General features: G+C 34.3%; 1 protein-coding gene across 3 annotated transcripts in view; it reads left to right on the top strand.

Moving 5' to 3' along the window:
• LOC100918759 (cilia- and flagella-associated protein 43-like) overlaps positions 1–17705 on the top strand; it is a 201538-nt gene that overhangs the window by 138390 nt on the left and 45443 nt on the right. For 2 of the 3 annotated variants that reach the window (XM_031955797.1, XM_031955799.1), the window contains 3 exons: positions 9889–10005; positions 11589–11831; positions 12916–13122. In XM_031955797.1, the coding sequence (XP_031811657.1) occupies positions 9889–10005; positions 11589–11831; positions 12916–13122 (567 nt within the window). The remainder of the gene's footprint in view (positions 1–9888; positions 10006–11588; positions 11832–12915; positions 13123–17705) is intronic. The other variant, XM_031955798.1, reaches the window with a different exon arrangement.

Raw genomic sequence — 17705 nt, 5'->3', positions numbered from 1 at the left:
GCCAAGTCTTCAGGACACAGAAATAGAGAGGAATTGAAGTATGAAAAGGAGCAAAGAAGCCAGATGAACTTATCACATAGCATGTATTACTTGGTTTATTACATACTGACTTTATATGTTCTCAACTCACCTGTAATGGGCTGAAACTGAGCAGATGCACTGAGGTCCAAGCACTTAAGGCTAATTACCAATTGGACAATATTCTATTAGCATTTGCTTGGAAAATGGCCTGCCCCACCATTTGGTGCTGGCTCTATCTGTTGACTTATAAAGAGATTTGGAGGAGGGAAAAAAGGGTGGAGTGAGAAAGCCAGAGTGACTCCTGCCTGGATTTGTGTTGCCATCGCTCTCACTTTGTGTGGCCATTCCATTCACATCCACAAAGAATAAAGATCAAGGACTTGCCAATCCTGACTGGCTGATTCTAAAGTATTCAGGGTGCTAATGCAGTCATCATACTGGCCCTCACTGCTGCATGCCAGACCTTTTACTCTTCATTGTTTGACTTAATCTCACTACACTTCTTAAATTGCCTTTGCTGCTCCTGCCCTGTAATGTTCTGACTAGCTCTCTGGAGTGCCTTTGGACCAGCCTTGGTCTCAGCAGAATAATCATCACGAGAATAGTCAGGGATAAAGTCCAAAGTCTTTATTATCTCTTTCAGTCTCCCAGTCTGCATCAGCAGTCTTAACAATCAGCCAGTCAGCAGTCTGCATATCTCAATGTAATATCCTGCTTTCTAGAGCCCCCAAGTTGGGGTGACAAAAATGTACCATTGCTTTCTAGAGGCTCCTCCCCACTGGAGTGGATTAAAATACAGTGTCCAGCCTTGCTCTCTGAAGGATCTTGGGACCAACCTGAGTCCTTGGTCTTAGTGGAGAAGTGATGAAGTCAGGAGAGCCACCATGAGGCTGTTTGTCCCCATTTTATATACTCTATTACCATTAAATTAATTCATCATACTGAGTGTAAGCCAATCATTATTTTACTAGGGAACCATTATTTGTTGTAAGATTAAATCTATCATACTGAACTAGAGAACTGTTGTAAGATTACTTGTTTCAAGTACTCTTGGCCCTCTACACTGCCTTACTCAAAGAACTTTGCTTCATACTTCATAGAAAAAATTGAGATCATCTAGCATGACCTCTTTCTTCTTCTCAACTTTATAAGTCAAATAACTTTAAAAATCATGCCCTGCTCTTCCTTTGCTTCTTCATTTGCTATATTACCAGCATTTATAAGAATGGGCTATTACTTCTCTGTCCCAAACCTTCCTTTTTTTTCTATCTGTATCTTCTTTATTGGCAATCTCATCTCTTTAAATGAATCCCAATTTAAACACTAGTCTCTCTCCAGAATGTCACCAAGAACCAATTAAACATTTTGAACTACATGTTCTTTAGGGATATCAGATTCAAAAAGCACAAACCAAACTTATCCACTTTCCCATCAAACCTCCTATTTTTGGCTTCTCTATATCCATCAAATGTTTCTAATGAGACAGTTATCCTCAATTTTCTCTTCATTACCTCTCACATCTAAATGATTGCCAGCTTTGACAGTTCTACCTTCATTATACCTTTTACATCTATCCCCTTCTCTCCACTCACCTGGTTCCTACTCTAATTCAGGCTCTTAGTTTGTCTTCATGAAATTAATATTCCATATAGCACCAAATCATATTCCTAAAGCATAAATCTGACCATGTTCTTCCCCTATTCAAGTACTTGTTCTTGCCATTACTATTCCTTTTTGCCTTTGAAAGCCCTTCACAATCTGGCTCTAATCTTTCTGGCCTTATTTCCCATTGCTCCCCTTCACAGACTTTGCAATCCAGCCTCTCTAGACTGCTGGCCATTGCCCACACATGGCATTCCTCTGAGTTTCCATACTTTTTCATAGGATGGTGTCTGCCTAGAGTGACTTCACTTTACTTCTGTCTCAAAGAATCTCTTTTTTTCCTTTTAAAATTTAAGTATTATCTTCTACAGGAAGCCTATACTGATCATCTCCCCTCTGGAAATTATTTTATATATTTTTTTGTATTTTGTCAGCATTTAATTTTTTTCCTTTTTTTGTCCTTTTATGTCATTCCTCAAATAGTATGTAAGCTCTTAGAATGGTTTCATTTTCATCTGTTTTACTTAATTTTTAAAAATTCCTTTTGAAATCCAGGATATGAGGTTTTGGATGTCTAACAGTGAAATTCTTTTATCTTAATATTTTATCATAACAGTTACAAAGTCACTTCTTAAGCTTCATAAGAAGATGAGTTCCATGGTCAAAACTGTGCTTTAGGACTATGAGTTTGGAAGTTTTATGGAAGAGAAATGGGATAGTTAGATTACGGGGAGGCAGACTAAGTAAGAGGCCATCATAATAAGCAAGGTGACAGAGGGAAACAGCATGGTACAGTGAGGGTCAAAGGACATGGGTTCAACTCTTTCCTCTAAGATTACTTATGTGATAACTTTGGGTAAATTGCTTAATTTCCCTGGGCCTCAGCTCCCTCATCTGTAAAATAAGGGCATTAAGCCAGGTGGTAGATGCTTTTTAAGGTTCCTACTAGCTCTAAAGGTATGAGCCTTATGGGTAATATTTTCAAGCTAAGTGTGTGTGCCCTATTTTTTCAGAGGTCTACAAGGGACATTATTAAGGAGAGAATAGAAGACATTTTTTCCTGTCATCTTAGCCAATCTGACAGGTGTGTAGTGGTATCTTAGAGTTGTCTTAATTTTCATTTCTCTGATTAATAATGACTTGGAGCATCTTTTCATATGACTAGAAATAGTTTCAATTTCTTCATCTGAGAATTGTCTGTTCATATCCTTTGACCATTTTTCAATTGGAGAATGGCTTGATTTTTTATAAATTAGAGTTAATTCTCTATATATTTTGGAAATGAGGCCTTTATCAGAACCTTTGACTGTAAAAATATTTTCCCAGTTTATTGTTTCCCTTCTAATCTTGTCTGCATTAGTTTTGTTTGTACAAAAACTTTTCAGTTTGGTATAATCGAAATTTTCTATTTTGTGATCAGTAATGATCTCTAGTTCTTCTTTGGTCATAAAGACCTTCCCCTTCCACAGGTCTGAGAGGTAAACTATCCTGTGTTCCTCTAATTTATTAATAATTTCATTCTTTATGCCCTTTCCTTCTTTAAGAGCTCTTTTGGATATAAGCCCAGTAGTAACACTGCTGGGTCAAAGGGTGTGTACAGTTTTATAGTTCTTTGAGCAGAATGGTTGTATCAGTTCATAACTCCACCAGCATTGTATTAGTGTACTCCCTTTCCCAAATTAATTCATCAAAGAAATCTGGTACAAAAAGAAAGCATTTATTTAGTCCCTGAAGGCCCAGCATACCCCAGGACACATCCCAGCTCCCACCATGTGCTTGACCTGACTTATAGGAAGTAGAACACCCAGTTAAATAGGAAAAGACCGGAGCTTTTTCATTGGATAGTGTCTGCTTCCTATGGGTCATTTCACTTCCTGTAACTTCACTGACTGAGGATCTGACCTTCTGGCTCTGGGAATAAGAATCCTGTGACTTGTCTCAGATATCTTAAGAAAACTTCATCCAATCAGTCCCATTCACCTCCAACATTTATCATTGCCTATCTTCTTAACCTATCTGAAAGGTATATAGTGATGCCAAAGAGTTGTCTTAATTTTCATTTCTTTAATCAATAATAATTTGGAGCATTTTTTCATATGACTGGAAATGGCTTTAATTTTTTCATCTGAAAATTGTCTGTTCATATCCTTTGACCATTTATCATTTGGAGAATGGCTTGAATTCTTATAAATTTGAATCAGTTCTCTACATATTTTAGAAATGAGGCCCTTGGATGTAAAATTGTTTTTCCAGTTTTCTGCTTCCCTTCTAATCTGCATTGCTTTTGTTTGTACAAGACCTTTTTCATTTAATATAATCAAAATGATCCATTTTGCATTTCACAATGTTCTCTAGTTCTTTGACCATAAATTCCTCCCTTCTCTACAGATCTGAGAAATAGACTATCCCCTTTTCTCTCCTAATTTGCTTATATTATCACCCTTTGTGTCTAAATCATGAACACATTTTGACTTTATCTTGACATAGGATGTTAGGTGTTGGTCAAAAATCAGAGTTTCTGCCATACTATTTTCCAATTTTTCCAGAAATTTTTGTCATATAGTGAATTCTTATCCCAGAAGTTGGGGTTTGAGGGTTTAACAAACATTAGATTACTATAATCATTGACTATTATGTCTTTTGACATTATAACCTATTCTACTGACCTACTACTCTATTAGTCAGTACCAAATGATTTTGATGACAGCTGCCTTATAATATAGTTTTAGATTGGTACAGCTAGGCCACCTTTGTTTGCATTTTTCCCCAATTAATTTCCTTGAAATTCCTGAGCTTTTGTTCTTCCAGATGAATTTTGTCATTATTTTTTCTAGCTCTTTAATTTCTTGACAATTTCATTGCTGTGGCACTGAATAAGTAGATTAATTTATATAGAATTGTCATTTTTATTATATTAGCTTGGCCTACGCATGAATACTTGATATTCTTCCAGTTGTTTAGATCAAACTTTATTTGTGTGAAAACTGTTTTGAAATTGTGGTCATATAGTTTCTGGCTTTCTCTTGGCAAGTAGAATCCCAAATATTTTATGTTATCTACAGTTATTTTAAATGGGATTTCTCTTTCTATCTCTTGCTACTGGACTTTGTTGATAATATTTAGAAATGCCTATGATTTATGTGGATTTATTTTGTATCCTGAAACTTTTCTAAAGTTATTATTTCTAGTAGTTTTTTAGTTGATTCTCTAGGATTCTCTTAAGTATACCATCATATCATCTGCAAAGAGTGATCATTTTTGTTTCCTCGTTACTTATTCTAATTCCTTCAATTTCTCTTTATTCTGTAACTGCCAAAGCTAACATTTCAAATACAATATTAAATAGTAATGGTGATAGTGGGCAACGTTATTTAACTCCTGATCTTATTGGGAATGCTTCTAATTTATTTCCATTACATATGGGGCTTGCAGATGGTTTTAGATAGATGTTACTTATCATGGTAAGGAAAACTCCATTATTCCTATGCTCACTAGTGTTTTTAATAGGATTGAGAGTCGTATTTTATCAAATGATTTTTCTGCATCTATCGATATAACCACATGATTTCTGTTAGTTTGGTTATTCATATAGTCAATTATACTAATACTTTTCCTGATATTGAATCATCTCTGCATTCCTGGAATAAATCCCTATTTGATTATAGTGCATTATCCTGGTGATCAGTTATTGTAATCTCTTTGCTAATATTTTATCTAAGATTTTTTAATCAAGATTTATTAGGAAAATTAATCTATAATTTTCTTTCTCTGTTTTGATCCTTCCTGATTTAGGTATTACTGTCATAAAAGGAATTTGGTGGGATTCCTTCTTCCTCTATTTTTCCAAATAATTTGTATAGTATTGGAATTAATTGTTCTTTAAGTGTTTGATTAAAGTTTTAAATTGTAAATCCATTTGGCCCTGAAGACTTTTTCTTAGGGATTTCATTAATACCTTGTTCAATTTATTTTTCTAAAATGGGACTAATTTAAGTAATTTATTAATGTTAATCTGGGCAATCTATATTTTTGTAAGTATTCATCCATTTCACTTAAACTATTAGATTTATTTATATAGTTGGGCAAAATAACTCCTAATTATTGCTTTAATTTCCTTTTCATTGCTGGTAAGTTCACCCTTTTCATTTTTGGTACTAACAGTTTGATTTTCTTCTTTCCTTTTAATAATCAAATTAACTAAAGATTCATCTATTTTGTTGTTTTTTTTTCCCTAAAATCAACTCTTATTTTTGTTTATTAGATCAGTAGTTTTCTTATTTTCAATTAATCTCTTCTTTGATTTTTAGAATTTCTTATTTGGTATTTAATTGAGGGCTTTTAATTTGTTGGTTTTTTCCCTAGCTTTTTTAGTTACATGCCCAAATCATTGATCTTCTCTTTCTCCATTTTATTCATGTAAGCTTCTAGAGATATAAAATTTCCTCTAAGAACAGCTTTGACTGCATCCCATAAATTTTCAAATGCTGTCTCATTATTGTCATTTTCTTGAATAAAATTATCAATTGTTTCTATGGTTCATTGTTTCATTCACTCTTTCTTTAGGATTAGAGTGTCTAGTTTCCAATTAATTTGTAATCTATTTTTCCACAGCCCTTTATTACATATAATTTTTATTGTATTATGATTTGAAAATGATGCATTTATTATTTCTGCCTTTCTGCATTTGATTTGGAGATTTTTATGTCCTAGTACATGGTCAATTTTTGTGTAGGTTCCATGGTCCTCCAAGAAAAAATATTATCATTTCTGTTCCCATTCAATTTTCTCCAAAAGGTCTGTCATACTTTTCTAAAATTCTATTTACCTCCTTAACTTTCTTGATAGTTTGTGGTTCTATTTATCTAGTTCTGATAAGAGAGAGGTTGATAGTATAGTTTTTCTGTCTATTTTTTTCTTGTAACTCTCTTAATTTCTTCTCTAGTAATTTGGATACTATTCCACTTGGTACATATATGTTTAGTATTAATATTACTTCATTAAATATGATATCATTTAACAAGATGTAGTTTCCTTCCTTCCTTATCTCTTTTAATTAGATCTATTTTTGCTTTTGCTTGATTGAGATCAGGATTGCTACCCTTGATTTTCATACTTCAGCTGGAGCATAGTAAATTCTGTTCCAGCCTTCTACCTTTATTCTGTATGTATCTCTCTGCTTCAAATGTGTTTCTTTTAAACTACATATTGTTGGATTCCAGTTTTAATCCTCTGCTATCTGCTTACATTTTATGGGAGATTTCATTTCATTCACAATCATAGGTAAGATTAATTCTGTAATACCTGCCATCCTATTTTTCCCATGTTATACTTTTCTCTCTCCTTTTACCTTTTCCCTTCTGGCTAGTATTTTTTTTCTGACTACCATCTTCTTCAATTTGCCCTTTCTTTTTTCAGCCCCCTCTTTTTATTCCTTTTCCTTTCTACTTCTGCTCTCCCGTCTATTAGCCTCCCACTTTCTTTCCCCCTTCCCTTTTGTCTACTTCTCAACAGGATGAAGCACATTTCTATACTAAATTATGTATGTATGATATTCTCTCTTTGAGCCAAATCTGATAAGATTAAGGTTCACACAATGCTCATTCCCCTCCTTTCTTTCAACTGTAATAGGTCTTTTTTGTCTCTTCATTTGATGTAATTTATCCCGTTTTACTTCCCCTTTCCTCTTCTTCCAGTACAATTCCCTTCACCTCTAGTTTCTTTCTTATATCATCACATTAAAGTTAATTTATACCTACACCTTCTAAGTGTATCCCTAACAAAGATACAGTTCTCAAAAGTTACATATAATATCTTCCCATGTAGGGATGTAAACATTTTAATCTTTAAAAAAACATTATTTTTTTCTTTTTGCCTTCTTATGCTTCTCTTGAGTTCTACATTTGAAGGTCAAATTTTCTATTCACCTCTGCTGTTTTCATCAAGAATAATTGAAAATCTCCGATTTCATTGAATGTCCATCTTTTTTTCCCCTGAAAGATAATGCTTAGTTTTGCTGAGTACTTGATTCCTGATTGCTGTTTAAGCTCTTTTGCCCTCTAGAATATCCTGTTCCAGGTCCTTTGATCCTTTAAAGTGGAAGCTGCTAGGTCCTGGGTAATTTTGATTGTGAATCAATCAGTATTTTAATTGTTTCTTTCTTGGTGCTTGAAATATTTTCTCCTTCATCTGATAATTCTGAAATTTAGCTACAATGTTCCTTGGAGTTTGCATTTTGGGATCTCTTTCTGGGAGTGATTGGTGGATTTCTTCCATGGTTATTTTATCATTTACTTTTAGGATATCTTGAATTTCTTGAAAGATGCTGTCTAGACTCTTTTTTCCAAGTTTTTCAAGTAGTGCTTGATTTTCAAGTAGTCCAATAATTCTTAAGACTGTCTCTCCTAGATCTATTTTCCAGGTCACTTGTGTTTCCAATGAGGTATTTTACATTTTCTTCTTTTTTTCCCATTTTCTTGATTGTCTTGATTGTCTCATTGAGTCATTCACTTCCATTTGTCCAGTTCTAATTTTTAGTGAATCATTTTCTTCAGTTTTTTTTTAATCTCCTTTTGCATTGGTCAATTGTACTTTTAAAGAAGATGTTTTGTTCATTGAATATTTTTTCCATTTCACCAATTTTATTTTTCCATTTTGCCAAACCTATTTTTTCAAGAAGTGGTTTTCTTTAGTATATTTTTTTTTATTTTACCAAATGTATTTTTAAAAGAATTGTTTTCTTCAGTCAATTTCTGCTTCCTTGTCCAAATTCCTGCAAAGCTCTCATTTTTTTCCCCTCTTTTTTTCTTAATCCTCTTTTAAGATCTTTTTTGAATTCTTCCAAGAGAGCCTTTTGAGTTGGAGACCAGTTCATATCCCTCTTTGAGATTTCATCTGGAGGTGTTTTGCCTTTAGTATCTTCGGGGTTTGAGATCTGTTCTTCCCTTTCTCCATAATAGCTATCTATGGGCAGGCCTCTTTTTGCATTTTTGCTCATTTTTAAAGGTTGAGGTTGGCTCTTAGGGTATTGGGGAGATTGTCCTGAGATTCTTCTACAGGGTGACAGGGGCTTCTCACTGACTGTCTTGTGAATGATGGTGCTGCAGGGTTTGTCCTGTCTGTTATGCTGGAATTCAGGGGCTCACTATCTGCCTCCTGTAATTGTGTTGGAGGTCTCACAGCTAGTATGCTAATCCATTGGCTTTCTGAACCAGGACTGAGTAGCCAACACTGCTGTATTTTGGCTAAGGACCTTCTTCTAGATCCCCCTTACCAAGCCTCTGTACCTTGGGTCTCCCTGTGGTGTGCCTGCACTGGGCTGTCCCCTCTCCTCATCTGAGGCTGCATTTGAACTCAGGTTCTCCTGACTCCAGGACCAGTACCATAATGCACTGTGCCACTTAGATACTCATTCAAACCATCTTTAGTGAAGTCTACAGAAATTCAAGAGATAGATCTGCCACTAGTAACTATTAAAGCTAGAAGTCACTATTAATGTCATAAAAACAAAGAAGATAGAAAATGTACATTATCCTAGACCATGGCACAGCTGGAGAAACTTCCCATTGAATGGGTCACTTGATATATTTTGAATGGGCACTGCAGACAATGAGTCCAGAATTGAAGAGTAAGGTCAAGGTAGGTTACATTTGAGAAGCTGCATAATACTCATTGTAATTCTAGACTCTGCAACTATCAAAGGCCATCACATTGGCATTAGTATTCACTCAGTGATGCTATATGATTGCAAATGATGAAACATTAAGAAGAGTCAAAATTATAAATAATCCAAATAGCAGTGGAAAGCTGCATGGGAAGCATAAGTTGTGTCCTGTGATTTGAGTAGTCTGTAACAATTAATTGCATGTGAGAAGTAGTACAAGAGAATACATATAGTGAATATGAAAAAAGAACAGTTTCAATAGTATATTGTCATAACTAAGAGAGACAAAGAAAATAGAACAAATCCTTCAGCAAGATAGTGAATCTTTTATGCCAAATATGTAAGAAGATATAGATAAGGATCATACAAGATGAAAGGTGAATGAACTAGGATATATATCAGTTTGAGAGAATAAAACTAGGACTCTATTAAGCAGTCAAATTATTAATGAAAAGTCTTTATCCTATAGCATTTCTAAATTCTCATGTTTCCTACCAGTATCAGTGCAATTATATCAACTTATATTGTAAAAGCATTAAAGAGACTTTATTTTTCACAACTGAAAATGTTTTGATTCTTTGTAATTTTTTTTTCCATTTGTCAAGTCTTTTCATACTAAATTGAAAGTCCAGAATTTCCCGATGAAAGAGCGAACTCCAGAAGAATTGAAAGAATTAGAGACAGTTTTACGGATAAGGAAGCTTGAAGTAGCTGAACTTAAAGTATGGGTTTGAACATGTGTGTAATGTCTCTTATCTTAGTCTCCCTTAATGATGCATTTAATTGAAATGCAGTGTAAGAGATGTTGGAAATGTCATTTCTATTAATATTTCCAACTTATTACTTCATGTGATAATTTCTGCTGAGTAATATATACTTGTTCAATTAGAATGATTTTTTATATGAAAATGAATATAGCACATGAACTTTTCATTATTTAGGGTTTGTTGATGAGGTATTACCTTTAGTCATTTATACTCTTTATCTTTTATAATGAATTTATTTTTCATTATTATTAATTTATTATTTCTTTTCTCTTTGTCCTTTTTATACAGGGACAAGTTTTTTGGGGTTTTTTTTGTCCCCTCCTGAGGCAATTGGGGTTAAATGATTTGCCCAGAGTCACACAGCCAGGCAGTGTTAAGTATCTAAGGTCAGATTTGAACTCAGGTCCTCCTGACTTCAGGGCTGATGCTCTATCCACTACACCAACTAAATGCCCTACAAGCACAAGTTTTAAGACAAATTTAAGAAAACTAGTCAAGGGTGTAATGAATTGTCACTTTGGAGCAGTATGTTTTTCCATGCAGAATTATTCCATACAAGTTAGAGCATATAGTTGTGTCCTTCCTGGCATTACAAAAAACAAAGTAAGACCCTAAAAAGTCCAACACCTTTTTTGTTGTATGAGCTACTAAGCAGCTTTCTACAACTTTCCATTTGTAGTTTCTGAAGTATAAAACATTCACTATTTGTTGCTTAACTTATATTTGTCATTATATGAATTGATTAATGGTTAACTTATATGTCACTATGTAGATTACACACTAACAGGACTTTTTCATGCTTAAAAGGACTAATCATTCTATCACCCTTATACTACTGATTACTAGTTAACAGAGATACCTAGGTAGTTCTGTGCCTGGAGTCCAGAAGACCTGAGTTCAAATTCAAACTTACTGGATATTTACTAGCTATGAGATCCTGGGCAAGTCACTTTATCTCTGTGCTTCACTTTTCCCATCTGTAAAATGAAATAATGATAGCACTTGATTCTCAAAATAGTTGGAAAGATAAAATGAGATCTTTGCAAAGCACTGTGCAAACTTTAAAGCATGTTTTTTGTTGTTCATCTATTTCAGGCTAACTCTATAATACTATTTGGGGTTTTCTTGGCAAAGATACTAGAATATTTTACCATTTCCTTCTTCAGCTCATTTTACAGATGAGGAAACTGGGATAAGCAGAGTTAAAGTGACTTGCCCAAGGTCACAAAACTAGTGTCTAATTCCAGATTTGAACAGAGATCTTGTCTCCTGGACCAGCAGGATCTATTGTGCCATCTAGATGCCAAAAGATTATGTAAATTAGCTATTGTTACTGTTATTATTTATCTATAGTGTTTTAGTCTCTGAAGATCTCATCATAGAAATGTCTATGTCCACTCACAGTTTAGCAATATTGAAAGCAGAATTTAAAGTCTTTGATTTTTTAAATTTAAAGTATGATTTTTAAATATCAATGTTAACAAGGTAACTTTTAGAGAACTTATTTGTTAATAATAAATGTGTTTTTTAATACATAGCTGCGAGAGCAAATTTTAGAGGCACCTTCCTCAGCTTCTTTACTGACTCCTGTAAAATCCCAAGAAGAAGAGGAAGAGGAAGACGATGAGGAAGAAGATGAAGTAGAAGAAGAAGAAGTCAGCACACCCTTTTATCTACTTGGAAGTTTATGTACAAGCTTTACCACAAATACAGACATGTTGAATAGCCAATTGGAACTTCATACCAGAGAGGAAAAAATCAACCAGATTATATTATTAAAGGTGAACTATTTTTTTCTTTGAAAGGAGTAGAGCTTCCTTATAAAGTGATTTTTTAAAAAAGCTATATACCAAATTAAGTTGCAGATCATTTTTCTCCTTTATATGTTGATAAAAGTGGATTCAGAATCTGGAAGACCCGCAGTCAGATCCTACATGAACAGGTTGACTGGCCTAATCTCTTAGTGCCCTAAGCAAATCAATAAGATTTTAAATTGTGACTTGTATTGTAAAAGGTAGTTTTTACACTAGGGAGCTCCTTACAGCAATGAAATTTTAGTCCCCATCCCTGTTCTATTTTGTATAGTATAGAAAATATCCAGAATTTGGATCATTATGACAATATGTGTGGGATATATAAGAAATATATTGCATTTAGTGTTCCACATGATATTGTATAAATATCCATCCTGAGCTGCCATGGTCACTTCTTTGTACTATGGCTCTCTCTTCTTCATCCTCCTCCTCCTCATCATCATCCTTCTTCATCAAAATGACATTAAGTTTAAGTCATGTGTCTATGTGTATAATGGGAAGACAAAGAAAATCCTCTTCCCATACTATTATATCTATAAACAGAAAATATTCTGATCTGATGACATTATAAAATATGTTTTTATTATCTTCTAGACCACTATATCAGATAATAGAAAATAGACTATAGATATACTCCATATATTTTTAGTTGAGCAAAACCTTCAATTAAAAGTCAATCCTAAGGAAATAATTCAGCATGACATCTATGCTGATGCCTTTGCTTTTTGACAGTGAGGAGCCATTGAAGTTTATTATACAGGGGATAACTTTGAATCATTGAATTTTATAGGTGGAAATTACTTTATAGATCTAGTCTTAAGCTTCACATTTTTAGATAACTTGTTCAAAGTCATAGCTGATAATAAAATCCTCATCTCCTTATCTGTAGTACTCATTTTTATCATATTCTATAAAAATAATTTTTAAGAGAATTAATCTGATTTTGATTTGTAGGATGGATTTAGGATAGGAAGATAGTATAAAGTTGTTAAGATTGTTGAATAATATTACTATTAAAACTGCAACCTTTAACCAATATGTGGTATTTCAGGACATTATTTACCAGGTTAAAATCATTTTTAATCGTGAGTTTGATGCTACCTTTGAACAAAAAAAATTGGAAATAGCACGTGTGAGGGAAAAAAATATAAGAATTCAGGAAATCATCATGGATTTAGATCTTGGGGAGGAGGTCTGGCAACCAGAAATAGAAGACTGCGAGAAACCAGATTTAATTCTAACGGTAGAAGACAACGAGGTACTGTTCAGTTTTTTCATCTTTTCCTTCTCATGCCACTTTTTTGATTTTTCCACTTTTTTTATCAGATTGGAAGCCATATACAAAGGTGATATTAACAATAATTCTGATAATTTTAATGAAAGCTCACATTCATGTCATGCTTTACAGTTTACAAAGCTTTTTCCTCACAACTTTATGGGTCAGAGAAATTATTATTATATTCATTGTAATGATAAGGAAACTGAAGGTCAGTAAAGTTAAGTGACTGGCCACTATAATAATTACCAAGTAGTTATCATAGTCTATTTCAGTAGTTATGGGACTTTGGTACTAATAATGTGAAAAGCGGTATTACTTTCATTATGACATAGACTCATAGAAAGAAAGGAATAAAGTCTAATTTGAGACATGAGATTAGTGTACAGGAACAAGGGGAAATGAGATAATGACCAATAATATCCCCAGGATTTGATTGCCAAAATAGAATGTTTCTGGCCATGAGTACAGTGATCTTTGGGCCTCACCAGAAATAATAAGGGATCCAATGATGCTCCTGTGAGAGCCCAGGACTGGCATATCTAAGCTCTCATTCAATAAATGAGATTCATCTTCCCCAAAAGGGCAAATCAAATGACAGATCAGGATAAGATCTTTTTATATAGAAGAGAAATGTATGGAATCTAGGTAACTAGCTAGATGCTAATGACTACTCATCTTCACTTTTAACTTCATGAGCAGATCAATACAAATAGTTTATGAGAGTAATTATATGGGAATCTAATAACATAGCATGCTAGGGCATAGAAGTCTAAAAATGAGCAATAAAAATAATAGCTACCATTTATATAGTACTTTAAAGTTTGCCAGTTGCTTTCCATGTACAAATCTTCATTGATCTTAAAACAACCCTTCAGGGTAAGTTCTTTTTTTTTTTTTTTAATTTATTTAATAGCCTTTTATTTACAGGATATATATACATGGGTAACTTTACAGCATTAACAATTGCCAAACCTCTTGTTCCAATTTTTCACCTCTTACCCCCCCACCTCCTCCCCTAAATGTCAGGATGACCAGTAGATGTTAAAATATATTAAAATATAACTTAGATACACAATAAGTATACATGACCAAAGCATTATTTTGCTGTACAAAAAGAATCAGACTCTGAAATATTGTATAATTAGCTTGTGAAGGAAATCAAAAATGCAGGTGTGCATAAATATAGGGATTGGGAATTCAATGTAATGGTTTTTAGTCATCTCCCAGAGTTCTTTTTCTGGGCATAGCTAGTTCAGTTCATTACTGCTCCATTAGAAATGATTTGGTTGATCTCGTTGCTGAGGATGGCCTGGTCCATCAGAACTGGTCATCATATAGTATTGTTGTTGAAGTATATAATGATCTCCTGGTCCTGCTCATTTCACTCAGCATCAGTTCGTGTAAGTCTCTCCAGGCCTTTCTGAAATCATCCTGTTGGTCATTTCTTACAGAACAGTAATATTCATCAGGGTAAGTTCTAGCAAGGTTTCACTGCTTGCAACTTTGTCACCAGATCATTTCAAATCATTCAATAATCAATACACATTTATAAAGCACCTACTCTGTATCAGGCATTGTGCTAAGTACAGTAAAAAAAGAAAGCCTTTCTTGCCTTCAAGGAGCTTGCAGTATAACAGGAAAAGACAACACATAATAGAAGCTAAAAGAGATAGGGAGTGGTGGGAAAGGATAGTTTCCAACAGTAGGCTATGTTTATGTCAAAGAAGTAAAAAATGAGCATAGCTAGTTGGGAAATGAGATGTCTGAGTAAGTGTTAGACCTGTACCCGTCTCTAAATGCTTCTTTCCTGAATCCCATGAAGTTCTATAAAGAGCCTCCAAGGAGAGGGGGAAAGGGTATGGATAAGGTATTAGTAACAAAATCTGATTGGATCTTGCAAAATGATAACATTTCCTAATAATGAGTTTGGAATGGGTGAGGGGAAAGGAGGGATTGTCATGGTGAAGAAGCCAAAGAATCCAAAAATGAGTATAGCCAGGTGGGAAATGAGATGATTTATAACTACTTCAAACCAAGGTATTTATAAGGAGACAGAATTGAGTAGAGGGATTCCTTGTGACATACTTTCTTGATAATTTATGGCTGTTCACTAGAATAGTAGGGTCTTGAGCCTAGGACTTCTAACTTATTTCAATGTCCACTTGATTATAACATGCTGGTTCTTGTTAAGGAAAGTAAAATATACTTAGGACCATATTTAATTAGAAAAAAAGAATCCTAGCATCACAGAGCTGAGTTGGAAGGAGACTTAGAGAAAATCAAGACCAACTTTCTTATTTTATAGATGAGGAAACTGAGGCCCTGAGAAGTTAGGTGGCTTATACATGATCATAGAGCTCATATTAGAGGCAGGATTTCAAGTCAAGTCTACCATTCTGATATCATACTTAGAAAGAATTAATTTTTTGTACGATTTACCTCTTATACCAAAACAACAGTAATAGCACTATCTAGTATTTATATAGCTTTGCAAAAATGCTTTACAAAAATTGTTAATACCATACGTGGATCTGGGTCTCATTTCTGGGGTGCAGTCCCAGAGTGAAGAGGAGCACCAGAATGCCAGAGCTTGTGGCCTCAGGGGAATAGGAACTCTGGTAAAAGTTCCAGGACTAGAAAGTATGCTTGTGATTTCTCACAGATCAGAGCACAGGCCAGGAGAGTAGTGAATACACAGCTTTCCTTAGATCATACCACCTTGGAATAACTGAAAGCTTATAAACTCCCAGAACTATCTCTTAAAATAGCAGCACAAAACACTGAAAGCATAGGACATTACCCTCTCCACTCTGTAGTAGAGTCCAAATTTAATATAAAGGTAAAAGTCAAGAAACAAGCTGAAAAAATGAGCAAATAATAAAAAACAATCCTGACCATAGAAAGTTACTATGGTGGTGTAGAGCCAAGATGGTGGACAGTAGGCAGGACATTGCCTAAGCTTTCTCCAGCTTCTCTCAGAATCAATACTAGATCAACCTTCTGAATAGATTTTGTAGTGACAGAACTCACAACATTTGGAGTGTAATAATTTTCCAGCTTAAATTATCTTGGAAGGAGTTCAGGAAAGGAGTTTCAATTGGGCAGGGGAGAATAAAACCCACCTCAGGTGTAGCAAGCCTGGCTTGGGGAATACAGTAAGAGGCTCTTAGGCAAAGTGTAGCAGCATTGGCTACTCTGTCCTAGTTCAGAAGACTGGTGGATCAGTGGACCAGCTGCAAGGTAAGGCAATTGTGAGCCCCTGAACCTCAGCACAATAGATAGAACTAAGCCAGGCCAACCCAATGCAGTGGGAAAGCCAGCAAGTCAATGAGAGGTCTCTGTCCTCCTCCAAAAGAAGCTTGGAACAATCTCCCTTGTACCCTAAGAACAAAGCCCAACTTTTTAAAATGAGCTAAAAAAGCAAAAAGTGCCCTGACCATAGAGAGTTACTATGGAGATAAGGAAGACCAGAACACAAACCCAGAAGAGTACCACAATGGCAAAATGCCTATAAGCAAAGCCTCAAAGTGAGATGTGAATTGGTCTCAAGCTCAAAAGGCTCTCTTTAGAAGAATTCAAGAAGGATCTTAAAAGACAGAAGAAAAATAAGAGCTATGCAGGAAAATTATGAAAATTTTGGGGGTAAAGGCAACAGCTTGGAAAATGAAGCAGGAGTAGAACAGAAAAAGAATAAGGCCAAAATCCTACATTATGTTGTATACAAGAAATGTATTTGAAACAGAAACATACATACACAGTAAAGATCAAAGGCTAGAGAAGAATCTATTATGCTTCAGCTAAAGTTAAAAAAAAAAAAAGCAGGGATAGTCATCATGATCTCAGACTAAGCAAAAGCAAAAATATATCTAATTTAAAGAGATATGGAAGCTACATCTTACTAAAGGTTTCCATAGATGATGAAGTGATATCAATACTAAACATATATGCACCAAGTGGTATTATGTCCAGATTCTCAGAGAAGTTAAGTGTGTTTCAAGAAGAAAGACAGTAAATAATTTTACTTTGTGACCTAATCTCTAGGATCAGATGGATTTGCAAGTGAATTCTATGAAACCTTTAAAAGAACAATTGAAATACTATATAAACCATTTGGAAAAATAGGGGGAAAAGGAGCCCTTTATGACAGAGATATGGTGCTGATACCAAAGCAAGGAAAGACCAAAACAGAGAAAGAAAATTATAGACAAATTTCCTAATGAATATTGATGCAAAATTTTTAATTAAAATATTAACAAAGAGATTACAACAATTTAGCACCAGGATATAGCACTGTGACAAAGTGGGATTTATATCAGGAGTGCAGGGCTGATTCAATATTAGGAAAACTATTAGCATAATTGGCCATGTCAGTTACAAAACTAACAAAAATCATACGATTATCTCAATAGATGCAAAAAAAGCATTAAAAAATACTCATTCCTAAAAAAAACACACTAGAGAACATAAAAATAGTTGGAGTTTTCCTTAAAATTATAAATAATAACATCTAAGACCATCAGCAAGTATTATATATAATGAGGATAAGCTAGAAACATTACCAG

Source organism: Sarcophilus harrisii, chromosome 2 (genome assembly GCF_902635505.1).
Source record: "Sarcophilus harrisii chromosome 2, mSarHar1.11, whole genome shotgun sequence".
Classification (NCBI taxonomy): Eukaryota; Metazoa; Chordata; class Mammalia; order Dasyuromorphia; family Dasyuridae; genus Sarcophilus; species Sarcophilus harrisii.
Note: the sequence above shows the minus strand (reverse complement) of the source record. Positions and strands in the feature narration are given on the sequence as shown.